Here is a 24,241-nt window from a genome sequence, read left to right as displayed (position 1 = left end):
CCTCTATACTACCCCATATGAGTGCTGAATTCTCATTGGTGCAGAATGGTCACGTGGGTAGTAACTCTTAGAACCCGAACGAAATTGCAAACAAGGGAAATGTCTGGTCTAGACCATACTACAGAATTCCGTCTAGACATACCATGCCGCAGCCACACGTCTTATCAACAGTAAAGAAGCAACAGTTACGCAAATTGCCCCACACGGTTGTGTTTGGGTGTTTGGGGGACCAGGTGCACCTGCAGATAAATAAAAGTGTGCTGTGTGCACGGCGCACGCTTCATTGGCAAGTCAGGTATCGTCTTATTTTGCCTACTTATGAAAAGATATGGAAAGTATAAAAATAGCTACACTTATTTTAGAGAAATGCCATTACTTATAAGCAAAGCACGCATGATGCGACGTTGTCCGCCAAGTGCCAATCCGTGCTTGCTAGCTCATTCGTTGTTTCCGAAGTTCACTCACCAAGGCCAAGCAGGCTCCGTCTGGCCGGCAAAAGACGGGACGGGGGACATACGTTTTTCACAGTCTCTTACATTCCAGCAGGCTGCCGGAGTGGGCGAGGGTCAGCAGGCTGCCGTATGCGTGTCAGATGCAGACAGACCAGGCAACTGTGGGGAAAACGACCCTCAGCTACTAAAAAGATCGTCCATAGAGGGTATCTAGCCCCTAAAGGAAGACCAAAAATTAACATAGGTCTTGGAACATCTAACTTCGCACTATTTGCCCTCGCCGATTAAAATGCTTTAAAACCAATTAAAAGGTACCGGGTGGCGGGTACACCCTGACATATCATTTTCTACAGGGGCCGTCGTGATTAACACTGTCGAAGGTCTCATTCAAGTAAATCGTAAATTTAATGTGAGCTCACCGCCGTCAATCCTATCAACGACTACGGCAGTACGCGTATTGACAGGCGATCCGCTCCGTTAATGTTTATGACTGAGATGCTGGCTCAGCTTGGGAACAGCCATGCACCAACTGAAAGCAGATAACACTATTGAAGCATCAACAGATGGTTGATAACCTAAATATATTTCAATCAAATAATTCATGCGTAATCCAAACATAATTGCACATAATAATGGCATCGGTTGAGGGAAACAAACAATTCCAGATAATAAACATAATGGCATACGCAAACACAATATACATCCCATCGACCTTTCCCAATTTAGTTACGTTCGAACTTTTTCGATGATTTTGGTAAAAAAAATCGTTCTTAGCTATAGTACAATCTCTATCGTCCCATAAACCCGGGTCTTACTTGTCACTGTATCCCGATACACAACCCACAACACATGGATTTCATCATGCTGAGAACGAACGCCGAACAGCTCTCATTCCGTTGGCGACTCGAGTCCAACTCAGCAAAGCGTAGCAGTAAATTTGTAGCACAGTATAACCTCAGCTTATTTGTTCCCCTCTGCCCACTTGTCTACCGACGCAGCATATCTCTGTTTATCACTTCTCCTAAACTCTGATCGAGCCCGTGTATAAACATTCTAACATCTCCCAACAATCACAACCAGGGCATCACGTACCGATGACAGTGCCATCTACATCGCCTTTTCCTCCTTCCCTTCCACGACCACCTCTGAGAACTTCTTCACCCAGGTGGCCACATGTTTGGCGCACCCTCCGACGGCGTCCTCTCGCAGCACGAACGCGTGCGGGTAGCCGTTCTCACATATGACCGTGTCCAGCTCGGGCACTGCCTGTTTCATCACCTCCACATTCTCCAGCGGCACCCACGGGTCCGAGCGCGAGAAGTAGAAGCGCGCGCGCGGCGCAGCACCGCGCAGCAGCTCCTCATCCAGCTGGTCGACTTTAATGAGCTCGTCGTGCGCCATGGCCATGGCGCGCGCCACCGAGGCGGGCCGCAGCAGCTCCACGGAGGCCTCCAGGGCGTGCGCCGGCGTGTCGCCCGGCAGCCAGAGGCGCACGGCGGCAGCGCGCACCCGTCGCGGCAGCCAGGCCAGCAGGGCGGCCACGGCCATCACCAGCGAGCCCAGGTAGCGCGACAGCAGCCAGACGCGGCGGCCGGCCGGAGACACGCGCATCCGCTGCACCGTGGGGAACAGGTGGTACGAGGAGGCGACGCGGCGCGGCGGCAGCCGGCGCTCCGTCTGCAGCGAGATCTGACTGCCGATCGAGTGGCCCACCAGGTGCAGGCGCGTCTCGGCCGGCAGGTGCGACCGGATAAACTCCACCTTGCGCTCCGTCTGACCCTCCAGATCGTACAGCGAAGGGTGGTCTGCCGAACACACGGGTGACCGTCAGATATATGGTGCACGCGAAAATATACACACAGCATGAAAGGCGGTACACATGGGATCGAGTTGAAGGAGACACAGGCTTATCCAACACACGAAACAATCGCGGCACCGCAACGGCGCAGGTTATTTCTCCTTCGTTCATTTACTTGGAAATGGAATCCAAAGTAAGCTCCAAAGTATCAACCACAGTACACAGTGTACGGTTGTCCACCGTTAAATTATCACAAAGCTCACCGTTGAGGTCGGGGAGGCAGCTGTCGTTCTCGGGCAGGCTGTGTCCGCCATGGCTGATGCCCCAGACGGGAATTTTCCCACCGAGCTCCTCAAACAATGTTGACATGAACTGGTCGTAGTACTCGATCAGACCCGGATTACCTGTAGAAAAAAAAAATCAGTCATCTGTCAGATGCGATCAGTCAATGGTCATAATGGATCCTTCGATCTTCCCAACCCTGAGTGCGAGATGGGTGTGTCCTCATCTATCGAATTGGTACTGAGATAGATGAGTCAAACGAGGTATGAGCGTCCGTCAGGTCAAATATGTTCGGATAAAAAAGAAAACATTCCGAAGCAGACTCACAAATTTTCGTACTAAAAACTCAACTTCAATTCCTCAGCTCTGTCGGATAAAGCATTACGGATAATTCCAATCGTACAGTTGGTACAATCATTTGGTTCATGCAGGCTTCAGCATATATGAGGTGCAAGATCCATGTGGTTCATAGGCGTCGCCAGAGATTGTCGGTTGGGGGGGGCAAAATCAACTTTTGTGTCAAAACTTGCCTTTCCCCAGTCTTTACTCACTCGTTTTACATATCATTCGACGCGCAATGGTGCGAGGAATCCGATGGTGACAAAGGTTTCCTTCTAGCTATGACATGTAATTTTTTACAGAAAAATTCGAAATTTTGAAATTTCATAACAAAACGACTGGTAGAATTATAGTGGCTGCGATTGCCGACGCACTGCAGAGGGCCCCTGTGCAGACGCTCGACGCTCACGATCATTACCCATTAAGAGGTGAAAAACGCTCCATTTAATCGGATCACCCTGCTAGAACCTCCATTCACGCATGCATGCAGAGGTTTTACGTGAAATGCATAGGACTTATCCCAGCCGCCGATCGTAGCTAAGTTGGGCATTCGGCGGAGAGTGAATGTCGGAAGTGTGAATCGGAATTCGGAAGTAATTCATCTTTGCTTCAGTGAGATGAAGTGTTTTGTTCACTCGAGTGTAAACAAAAGTTTCTCGTTTTTCGTGTGAAGGGAAGCGCTGCAAACGCGAACAAAAACTGTTAAACGGAACCAAAAGTAACGCACGGCATAGCGGCAAGGGATCCCGTAGAGATAGGTTTGTGACTTCCAGGCCATTTCAGGCCACTCAGGGTCAGTGCTGACTCTCGGAAGCCTGCTTACTGCTTAGGATCCCGGAGATCGACGTGGGTCACCTCAAATATTTACGTGTACGTGGTGCTTTAGGGCTTTCCGAGCCCAAGGTGGGGCCCTCAGAAGCAGTGTGGGCGGCGGGCGCTAAGAGACTAGGCCCAGGGTGAGCCTGGAGCCCTCGGATAGCAGTGTGAACCCTCGGGGTCTGTGTCGAATCCCTAAGGACCCTACGTAGGGACATAATAAACATGTGTTGCGGACCTCAGAGGGACACGTGGGCTGTGACCCCTCAGATGCCGGCTTGGGGTTGGCAAAGTCTGTCGCCTCAAAAATTTGGCTGAACTATCAGAGGCCAGTTAAGGTTCTCAGAAATGTTCGAAGGCTCAAAGATCCCTGTATGGGCCCTCAGAGAACATGAACACCAGTGGGACTTTCAGAGGCCGGTTTGGGCCCTCTGAAAGCTTCTTTAGGGCTCACTGGAGCTCCTTAGGAGCCTTTGTTTAAAGCAAGCTCATGAGCCCTGCGACACTTGTACGGTAGGTACTTGAGCCTGTCGCAGACATTTGACGAGTTGAGAAAGGCCCCGAAGATTTCGTTTCACGCTTTGAACAAAAATTGTGTCAGCACTCCAAAACTTATGAAAATCAGCTGTAAAATGTAATAAAGAACGAACTAGGAACATGTAATGAATCACAGCATTAACATTTCCGAGTCTGGACTCGGAGTCTTGAAGATTTTGGCGACTGCGAGTCAGACTCTGGTTTGAACTGCACGCTCAAACCGAGTCTGACCTCACAGGCATTCTCAGAAAGGTACCCCCATTTTTTCCCGACTCCAAAATCTCATCGGATCTGTATCGATGTCAGGGGGTGCCCGGTCAGAGGTTGGGGGGGGGGGGCAAGTTGCCCCGCTTGCCCCCCCCCCGTGGCGACGCTAATGATGTGGTTAACACTGTCCTGACATGGACACCATTGCATGGACACCATTGTGCATTGCATAACCGGCAATACACATACATTGTTCTGCAAAAGGATAGCAAAAACATTGTCACCCACGGCCGCATGTAAAACGATAACTGTGTGGAGGACAAGTATGATCCTTGCCCCGCCCAGTGCCCACTCATTAGGCCGATGATAAAAGCGCAAGATATACATACACGTAGGCATATTGATTTTGAGAGAGAATACACTAATGTCAACTCGTTTTTATAAATCTTTTTAGGTAACTACTGAGGCCTTGAGCAGCACGCTAATACGAACAACGTATTTCCGGAAGACATAAAAATACCCATTGTTATAAACATAATCACGCGTTAGCGACCACCCGAGCGACGTATGACGGCACCAGAAAACTACATCCGGTCACCGGGTCCAGCAGAGATCGTATGTGTCAACTAGCAGCACAGTGGAATTAAAGTAATCTTGAGCGGAATCAGCGGAGCGATGAGAGGGCCGGTACGCAGAACCGGACCAGACCGACGGCCGGCCTGGGCCGGGATTAGTGCAGATGGGCACTCGGGCCGGAAACTGCAGTTCTGACCAATTTAGCGGCGACAGGAACAAAGATAACGTTCCGTCCTTTCACGCTGGTCGGCTGATTGAAATCCGATCCCTGTAAGCTGACTCTCGCATCGTGCCGCGAGGAGACCAACGCAATAAACTAATCATCTCTCGAGAAAAGACAGCACTACCGCAAGAGAGCATACCTCCGCCTGCCCAAAGAAAGACACACGACACTCGAGAATCTGCTCCTCATTTCCTCGGTATAACATGATGTGTGCGAGGAGCCCTGGAATCGCACCCAGCTAATTTGCACAGATGCTCCATAGTCCCAGCCCAGAACACAGAACCAGTTTTGAGTCCTAAGCTGACAAAACCTCTGTTGTAATAAAACCAGATTACAACTAGAAAGTGACAGACTGATTGTCCTGATAGGAGAGTTCTAATAACCTGAGCATTAGCAGTAAGTCTGAGCTTTGGAAAACTGCAATAAGAAAAACTGCAATTAACTGCAATAGGTACTACAGTACACTACCTAAAAAGGTGCCAAATTGCAATTATTCTCTGAGGCCTCTGAATGAGTCTTGTATTTAAATGTTGCTTTTGAGATAATTTAAATACCTACTAAATCCTTGATCTAATGGAGCTCCATAGCACAGCAACACAGAAAAGTACCTACCTATCTACTTAATGACATCAAGTATCAGAGGACATAAGAGCACAACAAAATACAACAGCTTGACTTCAAATTTACCATGTAAAACTTCCAGCATTGGTTCATATCTGCTCAGAGGAGTCTGCTCTAAATTGAATATTGATAAGCCAATATTTGCTGACTAACCTTCATATGCATCATCCAATGCTTCTGGACCACCATATAATGTCTTGCAGAAGCAGGGTCGCCACACCTGGTTGGGTTCCCAGTGTCAAGAAAGCAAGGCAGAAAGGAACTGAATATGAGAAACAGGAACCCTGAATCCTATAGAATATAGATGCACCAGCCAAGGTTTTTAGCACTGAATCGGCCGGCTGATGGTTCCTGAGTTGTCAAACGCGGCATGCCAAATAGTGATTTGTAGTAGCAAAAACTGCTGAAAAAGAGTGATGGAGCAGGGAGAATGGAGCATAGCAGAGAATATCCTTGTTTAGTGTCCAAATCCTTACGATTATGTAGAAATGTCATGTAGATTTCCTGTTTGTCATAAGCTTCTATTCCATACTTGTAAAAATGGCTTTTAATATTTAAATCAAATTCGAATCCATGTAAATCTCTTAAAAATTGATTTAAATTTCAAATTGAAATACTGAAATCTGAAAAAGGCTTTACGCACTAAGTCATTTTCCATAGGATTACCTTGCAGCTGTTCGACAATTTGTGCCAGACACATTATGATTAATAATAATCCCTGCTCAAAACCTGATATGCATACCTCCTAAATATGTATGTATGTATGTATGTATGTATTGATCTAAAATCCATCCACATAACATGGTTTTTTCAGGATTCAGCGTCATGCACAATACAGTAAAATGCAAGAAGGCAATAGGCACTGGCAGATAAAATAAGACAACTAATTGCACTAAAACCGGAATAAAACACAGCACCCCAAGACCTCAGGCTTCGCTGGCCGCCACTGCGCGGCGAAACGCGGTCAGCGTGGGCTGCTCCCTGACGGCCGACGGCAGCCGGTTCCACGCGGCAGCAGCGCGGTAACTAAACGTTCTCTGTGTGGAAGAGAGCCTACACTTCTGCAGCTCAGTCGGTGACACACCAGGGAAATAAGCTAAAATTAGAGTGCTCTATTTATTGCTCCCGCTACTTCACCGTCTCCCATAGGGTCCTGTGTTGAGCTGGTGTCGAGGCTCTAAAAATGACGCCGATTTTTGCACCCTTCTCACGAAAATCGCTCGGACCGCCTGGAAACCAATTGTTCCGCTCTAAAAATTTCATGATCGACGGGAAAATGAATGAGGAAAAGATTGGTCCTGAAATAATTCTGAACTCCCTGTAGAACATATCGAAATATGGCTGCAAACTAGGAGCATGTCAAAATCGACAAAACAATACAAATAAACTTACCGGGATTTTTTTATTTTCCATGCATCTGTGTATGAAATGAGTCGGTTTTTCGGAAAGATCATCTTCTGTTTAATTAATAATTCCACAATTGCAATCGAGAAAAAAAAAACATTTCCGCTGTGACAGCAGTTTTGGCATTGTGCCAGTAGTGTGGCGTTCGCGGTGCTGCGTGGTCGTCGGGACGGAGTTGTGAGTATTTTCGGTGTTTTAAATGGTTGATGGCCATTTGAACCAGCTTCATATTATTTCCTACACATTTTTGCATCAAATTATTGCTTTGAAAGACCATTGAAACCCCTTATCTCTTCATGAAACACGATCATATTCATCGTCGACGAAAATGGCGCGGGACTCCATGTGCATTCCGATCGAAATAAATCGTAAATTAAATAATATTCGATGATAAGTATCATATTCTAGTGACACATTTTCATAAAATAAGGCATAAACTTTGCAAGGAAGTCAACATTGGATAATTGGATTCTTATTTTGCTCACATATCCTTGTAGTAGTCAAATGGCTCAATTGTTAGATAGATGTAAGTATATGTTTTGGCTTGATGTTTGCTGTGAAACCACCCAGCCACTTGCAGGTTGAGTGATTTTCTGATAATTACCTGATAATCATTTCTCCTTTTCCTTAAAAGAAACTAAAATTCCTTTCAAAGTAATCCATTTTAAGGAATGGCGGCTTGCTCATTGGCATTTCATGTTCTTGTTTTGTTATTGCTGGCAGTATTTTGATACAATAATGCAATATGAATTTTTTGCAATAATAAAACCTAAGACAAACTCAGTTAATGCGTCAATCAAACACCCAACAGAAAGATTGTGAGTCCTTGTAATGTGAAGCATAATATTCTATGAATGTGTTATATAGAATATGCCAAATATTAAATTAATTATTATTTGATACTGATAGCTGAGCAGGTGAATTATGCCACAATATAATTTCATTTTCTGGTTTTGAAATAGCCGGCAGTATTTTACTTCAACAAATGTAATATACATGGAATACATGTTGTTATGTTACCTATGTTAAAAGTTTAATAACAGCCAACAGAAGGAGCTGTTTCAGCAGATAATGTTTGTACCTTATGCATTACCTTTCTTTTCTGCAGGGCCATGCTTCCGCTGGGTGGTCGACATTTGCCTCCTGAAGAAGTTGAGCAACATGAAGACCACCAGATGAGGTGTCTGCAGTTCATGTGGAACTCTGCAGACTACAAGTGTTATGCCAACCACAACCAAAGTGCTGTGATCATGGAGGCATGAACCTCATGACAACACTTCAGATTTGCAGTTGAACCAAAGTGTGATTCAAACCACCTGTGGCATCTCACTCAATGTGTGAACAGTGTGATTATTGTGCAGTGTTCAGCTGCAACTAAGACATTTTTTAGTGACTTGTTTGCAATTAGCCACCAAAAGCATTTTTGGGCTGGCTGCTGTAATTTGTTGTGCACACTGCACTGCACAATAGTGGTAGTGTTTTGTCACTTGTCAAGTTGTCAGTTGTGCATGTTGCATGTTTCTCTTCCCTCGGCCCTCATTATCAGTTAAGTGGTGAATTGGCATCACTCAGTCTCCCCAGATCTCCATTAGGCATTAACTGTCTGTCAACCACCTAACTTGAGATGGTATTTGCTAATAGTGTCAGAAAAGAAGTGATTGTAGACATTTTTAGGAATATGAGCTCCGTTTCATGCGTGTTCCAGTGGTCATTTTGTCACATGTCCCATAGTGTAATAAATGGAAACTGTTGTTCCCTTTTGAAGGTACTCGCGGATGCAGAAAGCGTTGGGCCTAATTATTAAACGCACCCTCCTATCAGCGACGCACGAAATCGACAAATATCATCCTTTTTAGAACAGGAGGAAACGAAAACTTGTGAACATAGCTGTACCTACAACAGTGCATAAGGAATTGAAATTCTGGGAGTTTTTGAAATTCGGAGAAACTCAAGTTGTCGACAGGTATGCCCCCGCCCCCCTTGCACGTCAAAGACCGCCTAAAAAACAAACGCCTACAAATGAAGGCATTATTCGTATGTTCGTTGTAATTGCAGCAGCCTGGCAACATGTATTGCGGTCCGATGGCGAATTACACTCGTGCTCAAAAACTGCCGGTAACTGCCAATGCACTTAGGTCATAGGTGAGGAGAGGAAGGGTTATGTCATATATCAACATCATAGAAATGGCTTCATCTGAGCTGTGCCTATTGTACATAATTCAACCAATATGTGCATTTCGTTTCTTGCAATCTACTCATGCTTTCACTCCAGCTTCAGAGTAATCATCCCATATGGTACGTCTTAAGATATTGATTTCTATGGCGGTTTGCAATTACTAGCCACGTCTCACCTCAGTTTGGTGGCCCCGCATCGGCCCACTCGGCCGCTCTAAAATTGACTTACGGAGGAGGATGGTGGCTTTTATTTTAGCTTCTCCGCCGACTGCGGGGAGCGCCGTCGCCGAGGTAGGAGCAATAATTAGCTTATGTTTGGGACTTATTTCCACGCTTAATTAACATTTTAATGTTATTTTAATTAATTCATGTTAATCTTTGACGCATTCTCTTTCTATTGATACCATCCACCGGTCTGAGAATTACTGCCTTGCTGCGTAAGGGCCGATAAAAGATCACGCTTTTAGGGGTATCTCTTCAACATGGGGCAGGAGCAATAAATAGAGCGCTCTAATTTTAGCTTATTTCCCTGGTTTATTTATTTAATTTAATTTAAATATCCATTTGAGTAGGATTTCGGGTTTTTTGAAACGCTCAGTTTTTGCAGCGAGCTTTTCCTGTTAGGGCTTGCGAGATACCCGCGGAAACACATATCTCTTCAGCATTGCGCGCCACACAGGAATGCGGCTGATTCACGTGCTTTTGTGAGCGAGGTGCTTCCCTCCGGAAGAAATTCGCCGTCCCCATATGCTTAACACAGAGCCGAGCGGCGGCTGACAGGTGGCCGGCTCTCGGGAGATCGGCAGCCGACACTCGAAAAATCGACAAGCCGCCGCTGAATGCGCGTGCGGCAGTGCTGAGCCGAGTCATTCCCACGGTCTGAAGTACCCCAGTTTGAAGATTCGGCTGTAGAATATGTAGTTTTAAATACGTAGTTTGACGTACATCTCGGAAAAGTGAGATACGGCCAGAAATGAGTGTGGGTCCCTCCGTTCTGAAGATTCTGATCGACGCCGATTGAAATAATTCGCCGTGCATATCTCGGCTTATTGACGACCGATTGACACGGGATAAACACCGATCGATACCATATGGCTCTGTGGGGGGGGGGAGTAGAGTGGCAAGTTTTCCTACCCGACGAACCCGGAATTATCCCGAGGGGGTAGGTGTGGGAGTAGAGTCGGGGGAACGGGGGGGGGCGAGTGCAAGTACCAAGTACTTTCGCAAGTACCAAGCAAGTAACAAGTACCTTTACAAGTACCAAGCAAGTACCAAGTACTTTACGGCCAGGAATGAGTGTGGGTACCTCCGTCCTGAAGATTCTGATCGGCGCCGATTGAAAAGTCGCCGTACATATCTCGGCTTATTGACGACCGATTGACACGGGACAAACACCGATCGATACCAAATGGCTCTGGGGGGGGGGGGGGATAGAGTGGCAAGTTTTCCTACCCGACGAACCCGGAATTATCCCGAGGGGGTAGGGGTGGGAGTAGAGTCGGGGGAACGGGGGGGCGAGTACAAGTACCAAGCAAGTACCAAGTACCAAGCAAGTACCAAGTACTTATGCAAATACCAAGCAAGTACCAAGTACTTTGGCAAATACCGAGTACTTATGCAAATACCAAGCAAGTACCAAGTATTTTGGCAAGTACCGAGTACTTTCGCAAGTACCAAGCAAGTACCAAGTACTTTTGCAAGTTCAGCAAGTTTTTCGCCAATATCGAAGCTTCTAGACGTCCGATCGTCACCGGAAAAACACCATTCGATTCCAAATTTTCTCCCGAAACTTTTTATGGCCAAAGCGACGCGGAGCGAGCCAAGATATCTTGTTTAAATATCCATTTGAGTAGGATTGCGGGTTTTTTGAAGCGCTGAGTTTTTGCAGCGAGCTTTTTCTCTTAGGGCTTGCGAGATACCCGCGGAAACACATATCTCTTCAGCATTGCGCGCCACACAGGAATGCGGCTGATTCACGTGCTTTTGTGAGCGAGGTGCTTCCCTCCGGGAGAAATTCGCCGTCCCCATATGCTTAACACAGAGCCGAGCGGCGGCTGACAGGTGGCCGGCTCTCGGGAGATCGGCAGCCGACACTCGAAAAATCGACAAGCCGCCGCTGAATGCGCGTGCGGCAGTGCTGAGCCGAGTCGTTCCCACGGTCTGGCGGCCAGCTGGGTGGGGGCGGGGTGGGGAGTGGGGCGGCCGATTGCCAGCCGCTTCTCCACGGGCAGGTGCTGCCACCTGCGCAGTAGTTCCACTGGCGGCCGCCAGGCCCGTGCGGCAAGCGGGCCGTGCGCGGTAGTTCCGCCAGCGGCCGCCAGATGGATACCGCCGCGCGCGTCGTGTCTAACCTGACGAAGCTACAAAAAGTTAGATAACTTTAATAAGAGGGACGGTAAAGCCACAATTCCAACGCTGAATGCTGGGCAAAAGCAAAGGGATCCAACACAGCCATCTGTATTTACTGTATTTACCCTTTTCAGTCAGCGATAAGCCCCAGCAATCGCACCGCTGCAAAACTCGCAAGCTGTTCACCGTGCAGGGTATTGCATTATAAACACCGACCGGCTCTTTCATCGTAAGTGTAATCGCTAAATAGGTAGGACGCCAAAAGCAAGTGAGACATGATAGGTAGGTGAAATAAAATACGAATTGAAATTAAACACACCTTAAATTGTAAGCAAATCATTGAAAAAAAATCAAAACGCACTGAGACCAGGGAAAATTCGGGAAGTCTTTGGTGGACTAAAGACGTCTGATTTAAACGTCGGAAAGGAAAACTATTTTAGAACAAGTTCTTTGCGGTATTTAGGCAAGTTCAAGTTCACCTTTGGCAGGTTTTCAGTACATTAGCAAGTTTTCAGTACATTACCAAGTAGCAGGTGATACAGCAAGCTGGCAGGTATTTTGGCAAGTTCAACAAGTTTTTCGCGAATATCTAAGCTTCTAGACGTCCGATCAACACGGGACGAACACCAATCGGTCCCAAATTTTCTCCTTAATCATTTTATGGCCAACGCGACGCGGAGCGAGCCAAGATATCTTGTTTAAATATCCATTTGAGTAGGATTTCGGGTTTTTTGAAGCGCTGAGTTTTTGCAGCGAGCTTTTCCTGTTAGGGCTTGCGAGATACCCGCGGAAACACATATCTCTTCAGCATTGCGCGCCACACAGGAATGCGGCTGATTCACGTGCTTTTGTGAGCGAGGTGCTTCCCTCCGGAAGAAATTCGCCGTCCCCATATGCTTAACACAGAGCCGAGCGGCGGCTGACAGGTGGCCGGCTCTCGGGAGATCGGCAGCCGACACTCGAAAAATCGACAAGCCGCCGCTGAATGCGCGTGCGGCAGTGCTGAGCCGAGTCATTCCCACGGTCTGAAGTACCCCAGTTTGAAGATTCGGCTGTAGAATATGTAGTTTTAAATACGTAGTTTGACGTACATCTCGGAAAAGTGAGATACGGCCAGAAATGAGTGTGGGTCCCTCCGTTCTGAAGATTCTGATCGACGCCGATTGAAATAATTCGCCGTGCATATCTCGGCTTATTGACGACCGATTGACACGGGATAAACACCGATCGATACCATATGGCTCTGTGGGGGGGGGGGAGTAGAGTGGCAAGTTTTCCTACCCGACGAACCCGGAATTATCCCGAGGGGGTAGGTGTGGGAGTAGAGTCGGGGGAACGGGGGGGGGGCGAGTGCAAGTACCAAGTACTTTCGCAAGTACCAAGCAAGTAACAAGTACCTTTACAAGTACCAAGCAAGTACCAAGTACTTTACGGCCAGGAATGAGTGTGGGTACCTCCGTCCTGAAGATTCTGATCGGCGCCGATTGAAAAGTCGCCGTACATATCTCGGCTTATTGACGACCGATTGACACGGGACAAACACCGATCGATACCAAATGGCTCTGGGGGGGGGGGGGATAGAGTGGCAAGTTTTCCTACCCGACGAACCCGGAATTATCCCGAGGGGGTAGGGGTGGGAGTAGAGTCGGGGGAACGGGGGGGCGAGTACAAGTACCAAGCAAGTACCAAGTACCAAGCAAGTACCAAGTACTTATGCAAATACCAAGCAAGTACCAAGTACTTTGGCAAATACCGAGTACTTATGCAAATACCAAGCAAGTACCAAGTATTTTGGCAAGTACCGAGTACTTTCGCAAGTACCAAGCAAGTACCAAGTACTTTTGCAAGTTCAGCAAGTTTTTCGCCAATATCGAAGCTTCTAGACGTCCGATCGTCACCGGAAAAACACCATTCGATTCCAAATTTTCTCCCGAAACTTTTTATGGCCAAAGCGACGCGGAGCGAGCCAAGATATCTTGTTTAATATACCATTTGAGTAGGATTGCGGGTTTTTTGAAACGCTGAGTTTTTGCAGCGAGCTTTTCCTGTTAGGGCCTGCGAGATACCCGCGGAAACACATATCTCTTCAGCATTGCGCGCCACACAGGAATGCGGCTGATTCACGTGCTTTTGTGAGCGAGGTGCTTCCCTCCGGGAGAAATTCGCCGTCCCCATACGCTTAACCCGCGCCCTGGTGTGGGTCTGAGCCACCTTCGCCCTGGTGGGGGGGGGCCAAAATGACCCCCCCCGTCTAACTCGAAAACGAAGAGGGCTAGGAAGACGCGGAAAAAAGCAAACGAAAGCCCATAACAAGTACGTTCGAAAGTATTTCGGTCATTTTTTCGCTAAGGTCAATATTGAGGTCGCTAGAGGTCATCATAGGTCAAATTTCAGTGTTTTCGGTGTTGCCGGACATATTCCGCTGTAGCTCGGAAACTAGAAGAGCTAGAGAGCCGCGGAAAAAAGCAATCGATAGCTCTTTTCAAGCTCTTTCGCCAAGGTTCGTCAGATTTGACCTCAGCTCAACGGTTTGGCCTACAGAGGTCATGCAAGGTCAACTTGGCAAATTTCGTTGAAAATGTTTTTAACTATAGCATGCATTCACGAGAAAATAGAGAAACGATTCATGCACCATCGTGCTTGGCTCGTCGAGACGCGTCGAATGATATATAGTTTGACCTCGAAAGGTCATTTTGAAAATTTGACCTCAGGTCAAGGTCATGACCTTACCGAAATAGGTCATGCTGCATATCATTCGATCCGCATTGACGAGACAAACACGATAAACGTCGAACGGAGTCTCTATCTCTATTCAATAACAAGTAAGTGCAGAAAAACCGCTGGTGACCTCTGGTGACCAGGGAGATGACCTAGCGTGACCTCAGCGAGGTCACAAGCAAATGGTTTCACATGGGCTGTGATTTGCTGACCCAAGACACTTCAATAACGAAATATAGGAACAATCACGCCCGATTTAGCTGAAAAACAACTACTTTTCGATTCTCCCATTGACTTATAATGGGGAGCAGCGATGACCTGACCTGACCTTAGGTCACATTTATAAAAAATCCGAGATAGCCATTTTGTAGAGCTGGGTGACATCTTCAAGTACTGTAAATTTTACATCGATCGGATAAAAGCTGTGCCTTTGAGAGAGCTTTGAACTTTTTTAGAGGTGGTGTCAGTTTTGGTGACCTTGTGACCTGACCTGACCTGACCCGAACCCCCAAAAAAAGGACATGATGTAAAAATGTTGAATAAACAGCTATACAAAGTTTCAGGGCGCTAACTCAAGTGGTTTCTGAGTTATCGCTGAAAAACCACAGGGGGGGGCCAAAATGGCCCCCCCCCACCAGGGCGAAGGTTAACACAGAGCCGAGCGGCGGCTGACAGGTGGCCGGCTCGCGGGAGATCGGCAGCCGACACTCGAAAAATCGACAAGCCGCCGCTGAATGCGCGTGCGAAGATGAACGGGGTACCGCCGTTCCGGAGAGACGGCTGGAAAATTCCACCGGCCGGCCCGGCGGCAGTGTGTCGGGCGGCGGGCGGCGGGGCGGGGTTTCCCCGTCCAGCGGCCGGCAGCGCTCAGCCGAGTCGTTCCCACGGTCTGGCGGCCAGCTGGGTGGGGGCGGGGTGGGGAGTGGGGCGGCCGATGTCCAGCCGCTTCTCCACGGGCAGGTGCTGCCACCTGCGCAGTAGTTCCACTGGCGGCCGCCAGGCCCGTGTGCGGGCCGTGCGCGGTAGTTCCGCCAGCGGCCGACAGAGGTCGCGCGCGTCGTGTCTAACCTGACGAAGCTACAAAAAGTTAGATAACTTTAATAAGAGGGACGGTAAAGCCACAATTCCAACGCTGAATGTTGGGCAAAAGCAAAGGGATCCAACACAGCCATCTGTATTTACTGTATTTACCCTTTTCAGTCAGCGATAAGCCCCAGCAATCGCACCGCTGCAAAACTCGCAAGCTGTTCACCGTGCAGGGTATTGCATTATAACCACCCACCGGCTCCCTCAACGTATGTGTAATCGCTTAATAGGTAGGACGCGAAAAGCAAGTGAGAAATGATATCTCGGAAAAGTGAGATACGGCCAGAAATGAGTGTGGGTCCCTCCGTTCTGAAGATTCTGATCGACGCCGATTGAAATAATTCGCCGTGCATATCTCGGCTTATTGACGACCGATTGACACGGGATAAACACCGATCGATACCAAATGGCTCTGTGGGGGGGGGGAGTAGAGTGGCAAGTTTTCCTACCCGACGAACCCGGAATTATCCCGAGGGGGTAGTTGTGGGAGTAGAGTCGGGGGAACGGGGGGGGCGAGTGCAAGTACCAAGTACTTTCGCAAGTACCAAGCAAGTACCAAGTACTTTTACAAGTACCAAGCAAGTACCAAGTACTTATGGAAATACCAAGCAAGTACCAAGTACTTTGGCAAATACCGAGTACTTATGCAAATACCAAGCAAGTACCAAGTACTTTGGCAAGTACCGAGTACTTTGGCAAGTACCAAGCAAGTACTTAGTACTTTTGCAAGTTCAGCAAGTTTTTCGCCAATATCGAAGCTTCTAGACGTCCGATCGTCACCGGAAAAACACCATTCGATCCCAAATTTTCTCCCGAATCTTTTTATGGCCAAAGCGACGCGGAGCGAGCCAAGATATCTTGTTTAAATATCCATTTGAGTAGGATTGCGGGTTTTTTGAAGCGCTGAGTTTTTGCAGCGAGCTTTTTCTCTTAGGGCCTGCGAGATACCCGCGGAAACACATATCTCTTCAGCATTGCGCGCCACACAGGAATGCGGCTGATTCACGTGCTTTTGTGAGCGAGGTGCTTCCCTCCGGGAGAAATTCGCCGTCCCCATATGCTTAACACGGAGCCGAGCGGCGGCTGACAGGTGGCCGGCTCTCGGGAGATCGGCAGCCGACACTCGAAAAATCGACAAGCCGCCGCTGAATGCGCGTGCGAAGATGAGCGGGGTGCCGCCGTTCCGGAGAGACGGCTGGAAAATTCCACCGGCCGGCCCGGCGGCAGTGTGTTGGGCGGCGGGCGGCGGGGCGGGGTTTCCCCGTCCAGCGGCCGGCAGCGCTGAGCCGAGTCGTTCCCACGGTCTGGCGGCCAGCTGGGTGGGGGCGGGGTGGGGAGTGGGGCGGCCGATTGCCAGCCGCTTCTCCACGGGTAGGTGCTGCCACCTGCGCAGTAGTTCCACTGGCGGCCGCCAGGCCCGTGTGCGGGCCGTGCGCGGTAGTTCCGCCAGCGGCCGCCAGAGGTCACGCGCGTCGTGTCTAACCTGACGAAGCTACAAAAAGTTAGAAAACTTTGATAAGAGGGACGGTAAAGCCACAATTCCAACGCTGAATGTTGGGCAAAAGCAAAGGGATCCAACACAGCCATCTGTATTTACTGTATTTACCCTTTTCTGTCAGCGATAAGCCCCAGCAATCGCACCGCTGTAAAACTCGCAAGCTGTTCACCGTGCAGGGTATTGCATTATAACCACCCACCGGCTCTCTCTACGTATGTGTAATCGCTTAATAGGTAGGACGCTAAAACAAGTTAGAAATGATAGGTAGGTGAAACAAAATACAAATTGGGAACAAGTATAATTCAAATTACAAATAATTCATTGGAACAAATCAAAATTATCTGAGATCAAGGCAAATTCGCAAAGTCTTTGATCGACTAAAGACGTCTGATTTAAACGTCGGAAAGGAACAAGTTCTTTGCGGTATTTAGGCAAGTAAATACCAAGTACTTTGGCAGGTTTTCAGTACATTAGCAAGTTTTCAGTACATTACCAAGTAGCAGGTGATACAGCAAGCTGGCAGGTACTTTGGCAGGTTCAACAAGTTTTTCGTGAATATCTAAGCTTCTAGACGTCCGATTAACACGGGACGAACACCAATCGATCCCAAATTTTCTCCCTCATACTTTGATTGCCAAAGCGACGCGGAGCGAGCCAAGATATCTTGTTTAAATATCCATTTGAGTAGGATTGCGGGTTTTTTGAAACGCTCAGTTTTTGCAGCGAGCTTTTTCTGTTAGGGCCTGCGAGATACCCGCGGAAACACATATCTCTTCAACATTGCGCGCCTCACAGGAATGCGGCTGATTCACGTGCTTTTGTGAGCGAGGTGCTTCCCTCCGGGAGAAATTCGCCGTCCCCATATGCTTAACACAGAGCCGAGCGGCGGCTGACAGGTGGCCGGCTCTCGGGAGATCGGCAGCCGACACTCGAAAAATCGACAAGCCGCCGCTGAATGCGCGTGCGGCAGTGCTGAGCCGAGTCGTTCCCACGGTCTGAGGTACCCCCAGTTTGAAGATTCGGCTGTAGAATATGTAGTTTTAAATACGTAGTTTGACGTACATCTCGGAAAAGTGAGATACGGCCAGAAATGAGTGTGGGTCCCTCCGTTCTGAAGATTCTGATCGACGCCGATTGAAATAATTCGCCGTGCATATCTCGGCTTATTGACGACCGATTGACACGGGATCAACACCGATCGATACCAAATGGCTCTGTGGGGGGGGGGGGAGTAGAGTGGCAAGTTTTCCTACCCGACGAACCCGGAATTATCCCGAGGGGGTAGGTGTGGGAGTAGAGTCGGGGGAACGGGGGGGGGGTCGAGTGCAAGTACCAAGTACTTTCGCAAGTACCAAGCAAGTACCAAGTACTTTTACAAGTACCAAGCAAGTACCAAGTACTTATGGAAATACCAAGCAAGTACCAAGTACTTTGGCAAGTACCGAGTACTTTGGCAAGTACCAAGCAAGTACCAAGTACTTTTGCAACTTCAGCAAGTTTTTCGCCAATATCGAAGCTTCTAGACGTCCGATCGTCACCGGAAAAACACCATTCGATCCCAAATTTTCTCCCGAATCTTTTTATGGCCAAAGCGACGCGGAGCGAGCCAAGATATCTTGTTTAAATATCCATTTGAGTAGGATTTCGGGTTTTTTGAAACGCTCAGTTTTTGCAGCGAGCTTTTCCTGTTAGGGCTTGCGAGATACCCGCGGAAACACATATCTCTTCAGCATTGCGCGCCACACAGGAATGCGGCTGATTCACGTGTTTTTGTGAGCGAGGTGCTTCCCTCCGGGAGAAATTCGCCGTCCCCATATGCTTAACACAGAGCCGAGCGGCGGCTGACAGGTGGCCGGCTCTCGGGAGATCGGCAGCCGACACTCGAAAAATCGACAAGCCGCCGCTGAATGCGCGTGCGGCAGTGCTGAGCCGAGTCGTTCCCACGGTCTGAGGTACCCCCAGTTTGAAGATTCGGCTGTAGAATATGTAGTTTTAAATACGTAGTTTGACGTACATCTCGGAAAAGTGAGATACGGCCAGAAATGAGTGTGGGTCCCTCCGTTCTGAAGATTCTGATCGACGCCGATTGAAATAATTCGCCGTGCATATCTCGGCTTATTGACGACCGATTGACACGGGATAAACACCGATCGATACCAAATGGCTCTGTGGGGGGGGGGGGGAGTAGAGTGGCAAGTTTTCCTACCCGACGAACCCGGAATTATCCCGAGGGGGTAGGTGTGGGAGTAGAGTCGGGGGAACAAGGGGGGGGGGGCGAGTACAAGTACCAAGCAAGTACAAAGTACTTTCGCAAGTACCAAGCAAGTACCAAGTACTTTTACAAGTACCAAGCAAGTACCAAGTACTTATGCAAATACCAAGCAAGTACCAAGTACTTTGGCAAATACCGAGTACTTATGCAAATACCAAGCAAGTACCAAGTACTTTGGCAAGTACCGAGTACTTTGGCAAGTACCAAGTACTTTTGCAAGTTCAGCAAGTTTTTCGCCAATATCGAAGCTTCTAGACGTCCGATCGTCACCGGAAAAACACCATTCGATCCCAAATTTTCTCCTTAATCATTTTATGGCCAACGCGACGCGGAGCGAGCCAAGATATCTTGTTTAATATACCATTTGAGTAGGATTGCGGGTTTTTTGAAACGCTGAGTTTTTGCAGCGAGCTTTTCCTGTTAGGGCCTGCGAGATACCCGCGGAAACACATATCTCTTCAGCATTGCGCGCCACACAGGAATGCGGCTGATTCACGTGCTTTTGTGAGCGAGGTGCTTCCCTCCGGGAGAAATTCGCCGTCCCCATACGCTTAACACAGAGCCGAGCGGCGGCTGACAGGTGGCCGGCTCGCGGGAGATCGGCAGCCGACACTCGAAAAATCGACAAGCCGCCGCTGAATGCGCGTGCGAAGATGAACGGGGTACCGCCGTTCCGGAGAGACGGCTGGAAAATTCCACCGGCCGGCCCGGCGGCAGTGTGTCGGGCGGCGGGCGGCGGGGCGGGGTTTCCCCGTCCAGCGGCCGGCAGCGCTCAGCCGAGTCGTTCCCACGGTCTGGCGGCCAGCTGGGTGGGGGCGGGGTGGGGAGTGGGGCGGCCGATGTCCAGCCGCTTCTCCACGGGCAGGTGCTGCCACCTGCGCAGTAGTTCCACTGGCGGCCGCCAGGCCCGTGTGCGGGCCGTGCGCGGTAGTTCCGCCAGCGGCCGACAGAGGTCGCGCGCGTCGTGTCTAACCTGACGAAGCTACAAAAAGTTAGATAACTTTAATAAGAGGGACGGTAAAGCCACAATTCCAACGCTGAATGTTGGGCAAAAGCAAAGGGATCCAACACAGCCATCTGTATTTACTGTATTTACCCTTTTCAGTCAGCGATAAGCCCCAGCAATCGCACCGCTGCAAAACTCGCAAGCTGTTCACCGTGCAGGGTATTGCATTATAACCACCCACCGGCTCCCTCAACGTATGTGTAATCGCTTAATAGGTAGGACGCGAAAAGCAAGTGAGAAATGATATCTCGGAAAAGTGAGATACGGCCAGAAATGAGTGTGGGTCCCTCCGTTCTGAAGATTCTGATCGACGCCGATTGAAATAATTCGCCGTGCATATCTCGGCTTATTGACGACCGATTGACACGGGATAAACACCGATCGATACCAAATGGCTCTGTGGGGGGGGGGGAGTAGAGTGGCAAGTTTTCCTACCCGACGAACCCGGAATTATCCCGAGGGGGTAGTTGTGGGAGTAGAGTCGGGGGAACGGGGGGGGCGAGTGCAAGTACCAAGTACTTTCGCAAGTACCAAGCAAGTACCAAGTACTTTTACAAGTACCAAGCAAGTACCAAGTACTTATGGAAATACCAAGCAAGTACCAAGTACTTTGGCAAATACCGAGTACTTATGCAAATACCAAGCAAGTACCAAGTACTTTGGCAAGTACCGAGTACTTTGGCAAGTACCAAGCAAGTACTTAGTACTTTTGCAAGTTCAGCAAGTTTTTCGCCAATATCGAAGCTTCTAGACGTCCGATCGTCACCGGAAAAACACCATTCGATCCCAAATTTTCTCCCGAATCTTTTTATGGCCAAAGCGACGCGGAGCGAGCCAAGATATCTTGTTTAAATATCCATTTGAGTAGGATTTCGGGTTTTTTGAAACGCTCAGTTTTTGCAGCGAGCTTTTCCTGTTAGGGCTTGCGAGATACCCGCGGAAACACATATCTCTTCAGCATTGCGCGCCACACAGGAATGCGGCTGATTCACGTGCTTTTGTGAGCGAGGTGCTTCCCTCCGGGAGAAATTCGCCGTCCCCATATGCTTAACACAGAGCCGAGCGGCGGCTGACAGGTGGCCGGCTCTCGGGAGATCGGCAGCCGACACTCGAAAAATCGACAAGCCGCCGCTGAATGCGCGTGCGGCAGTGCTGAGCCGAGTCGTTCCCACGGTCTGAGGTACCCCCAGTTTGAAGATTCGGCTGTAGAATATGTAGTTTTAAATACGTAGTTTGACGTACATCTCGGAAAAGTGAGATACGGCCAGAAATGAGTGTGGGTCCCTCCGTTCTGAAGATTCTGATCGACGCCGATTGAAATAATTCGCCGTGCATATCTCGGCTTATTGACGACCGATTGACACGGGATAAACACCGATCGATACCAAATGGCTCTGTGTGTGTGTGGGGGGGGGGGGAGTAGAGTGGCAAGTTTTCCTACCCGACGAACCCGGAATTATCCCGAGGGGGTAGGTGTGGGAGTAGAGTCGGGGGAACGGGGGGGCGAGTGCAAGTACCAAGTACTTTCGCAAGTACCAAGCAAGTACCAAGTACCAAGCAAGTACCAAGTACTTTTACGAGTACCAAGCAAGTACCAAGTACTTATGGAAATACCAAGCAAGTACCAAGTACTTTGGCAAATACCAAGTACTTATGCAAATACCAAGCAAGTACCAAGTACTTTGGCAAGTACCGAGTACTTTGGCAAGTACCAAGCAAGTACCAAGTACTTTGGCAAGTTCAACAAGTTTTTCGTGAATATCTAAGCTTCTAGACGTCCGATTAACACGGGACGAGCACCAATCGATCCCAAATTTTCTCCCTCATACTTTGATTGCCAAAGCGACGCGGAGCGAGCCAAGATATCTTGTTTAAATATCCATTTGAGTAGGATTGCGGGTTTTTTGAAGCGCTGAGTTTTTGCAGCGAGCTTTTTCTCTTAGGGCCTGCGAGATACCCGCGGAAACACATATCTCTTCAGCATTGCGCGCCACACAGGAATGCGGCTGATTCACGTGCTTTTGTGAGCGAGGTGCTTCCCTCCGGGAGAAATTCGCCGTCCCCATATGCTTAACACGGAGCCGAGCGGCGGCTGACAGGTGGCCGGCTCTCGGGAGATCGGCAGCCGACACTCGAAAAATCGACAAGCCGCCGCTGAATGCGCGTGCGAAGATGAGCGGGGTGCCGCCGTTCCGGAGAGACGGCTGGAAAATTCCACCGGCCGGCCCGGCGGCAGTGTGTTGGGCGGCGGGCGGCGGGGCGGGGTTTCCCCGTCCAGCGGCCGGCAGCGCTGAGCCGAGTCGTTCCCACGGTCTGGCGGCCAGCTGGGTGGGGGCGGGGTGGGGAGTGGGGCGGCCGATTGCCAGCCGCTTCTCCACGGGTAGGTGCTGCCACCTGCGCAGTAGTTCCACTGGCGGCCGCCAGGCCCGTGTGCGGGCCGTGCGCGGTAGTTCCGCCAGCGGCCGCCAGAGGTCACGCGCGTCGTGTCTAACCTGACGAAGCTACAAAAAGTTAGATAACTTTGATAAGAGGGACGGTAAAGCCACAATTCCAACGCTGAATGTTGGGCAAAAGCAAAGGGATCCAACACAGCCATCTGTATTTACTGTATTTACCCTTTTCTGTCAGCGATAAGCCCCAGCAATCGCACCGCTGCAAAACTCGCAAGCTGTTCACCGTGCAGGGTATTGCATTATAACCACCCACCGGCTCTCTCTACGTATGTGTAATCGCTTAATAGGTAGGACGCTAAAACAAGTTAGAAATGATAGGTAGGTGAAACAAAATACAAATTGGGAACAAGTATAATTCAAATTACAAATAATTCATTGGAACAAATCAAAATTATCTGAGATCAAGGCAAATTCGCAAAGTCTTTGATCGACTAAAGACGTCTGATTTAAACGTCGGAAAGGAACAAGTTCTTTGCGGTATTTAGGCAAGTAAATACCAAGTACTTTGGCAGGTTTTCAGTACATTAGCAAGTTTTCAGTACATTACCAAGTAGCAGGTGATACAGCAAGCTGGCAGGTACTTTGGCAGGTTCAACAAGTTTTTCGTGAATATCTAAGCTTCTAGACGTCCGATTAACACGGGACGAACACCAATCGATCCCAAATTTTCTCCCTCATACTTTGATTGCCAAAGCGACGCGGAGCGAGCCAAGATATCTTGTATGTCACCAACTGAGCTCCAGGGCGCCAGCTTCTACAGAGCGTGTGACCCGGCCAGACACCTCAGAGCGGGACACAAACATGCGGCGGATGGAGAGAGGGTAAGGTGGTATGTGGAATGCCTTCCACACCTTCAGTAGGTCCCTCTCCCACACCAACCGCTCCACTCTGGGCCAGCCCAGGGATGCCAGAGCCGGCCCGATCCTCTCCCGACGCCGCATGCCTGTCACGATCCGAGCACTGAAGTTGATGAGTTTTTGGATCCGAGTGAGTTGATTTTTTGTGGTTCCGCCCCACACCGAAATGCAGTACAGAATGTGAGGGAACACGTGGGTCTCAATGAGTAACTTTAGCGTTTCCTGGTAAATATACAGGGCCTTGTTGTGGAAATAGATCTCAAATGACTTACCGGGTATCACAAGCACCACCTCTGCTGCAGAGCAGTCGTCAATCCATCCTCCGTAGGTTATTACCAGATTCGGCACTCCACTTACATTAACAAACGCACTCTTCCTGGTCATTATTGACGCCGAAGTGATAAGTTTCTTCAGCACAATAGACATTCAAGAAAAATATCACCGAGCAGAAAACCCCCAGCTACACAACCCAGCGCGAAATTGAATGACAGGGCCGGCCCATGTCGTCCCCTATCTCTCTGCGTGTCCACTAACACGAATGACGTCACGCATGTGGGCGGAGCTATGGGCGG

The 24,241-nt window shown here is 49.1% G+C and overlaps 1 protein-coding gene across 5 annotated transcripts; it reads right to left on the bottom strand.

The window, feature by feature from the left end:
- Positions 1-1,247: 1,247 nt before the first annotated feature.
- LOC122371926 (lipid droplet-associated hydrolase-like) lies at positions 1,248-24,197 on the bottom strand. 5 transcript variants are annotated; one of them, XM_043348720.1, is made up of 5 exons: positions 6,777-6,882; positions 6,328-6,474; positions 6,005-6,071; positions 2,514-2,654; positions 1,248-2,257 (listed from the first exon to the last, which is right to left on the bottom strand). In XM_043348720.1, exons 4-5 carry the CDS (start codon positions 2,617-2,619, stop codon positions 1,560-1,562), a joined length of 804 nt encoding a protein of 267 aa, XP_043204655.1. In that variant the 5' UTR covers positions 2,620-2,654; positions 6,005-6,071; positions 6,328-6,474; positions 6,777-6,882; the 3' UTR covers positions 1,248-1,559. The 5 variants fall into 5 exon arrangements, with proteins under 5 accessions (XP_043204655.1, XP_043204653.1, XP_043204651.1 ...); XM_043348718.1 differs by lacking the exon at positions 6,005-6,071 and having other exon boundaries at positions 6,777-6,887; XM_043348716.1 differs by lacking the exons at positions 6,005-6,071; positions 6,328-6,474; positions 6,777-6,882 and adding an exon at positions 23,942-24,197.
- Positions 24,198-24,241: the final 44 nt, after the last annotated feature.

The sequence above is a fragment of the Amphibalanus amphitrite genome, unplaced genomic scaffold (assembly GCF_019059575.1).
Source record: "Amphibalanus amphitrite isolate SeventyFive unplaced genomic scaffold, NRLGWU_Aamphi_draft 001293F_arrow, whole genome shotgun sequence".
Classification (NCBI taxonomy): Eukaryota; Metazoa; Arthropoda; class Thecostraca; order Balanomorpha; family Balanidae; genus Amphibalanus; species Amphibalanus amphitrite.
The sequence above is the reverse complement of the archived record's forward strand: the minus strand, read 5'-3'. Positions and strand labels throughout refer to the sequence as shown.

Bases quoted from the DNA above. Each gene is read 5' to 3' on its own strand.
- LOC122371926 (XM_043348716.1), bottom strand. From the start codon at position 24,095: ATGTCTATTGTGCTGAAGAAACTTATCACTTCGGCGTCAATAATGACC. The intron at 2,655-23,941 runs GTAAGTCATTTG...TTTTTTCTACAG, and splicing joins GGTGGTGCTTGTGATACCCG to GTAATCCGGGTCTGATCGAG. The intron at 2,258-2,513 runs GTGAGCTTTGTG...TGTGTTCGGCAG, and splicing joins CTGCCTCCCCGACCTCAACG to ACCACCCTTCGCTGTACGAT.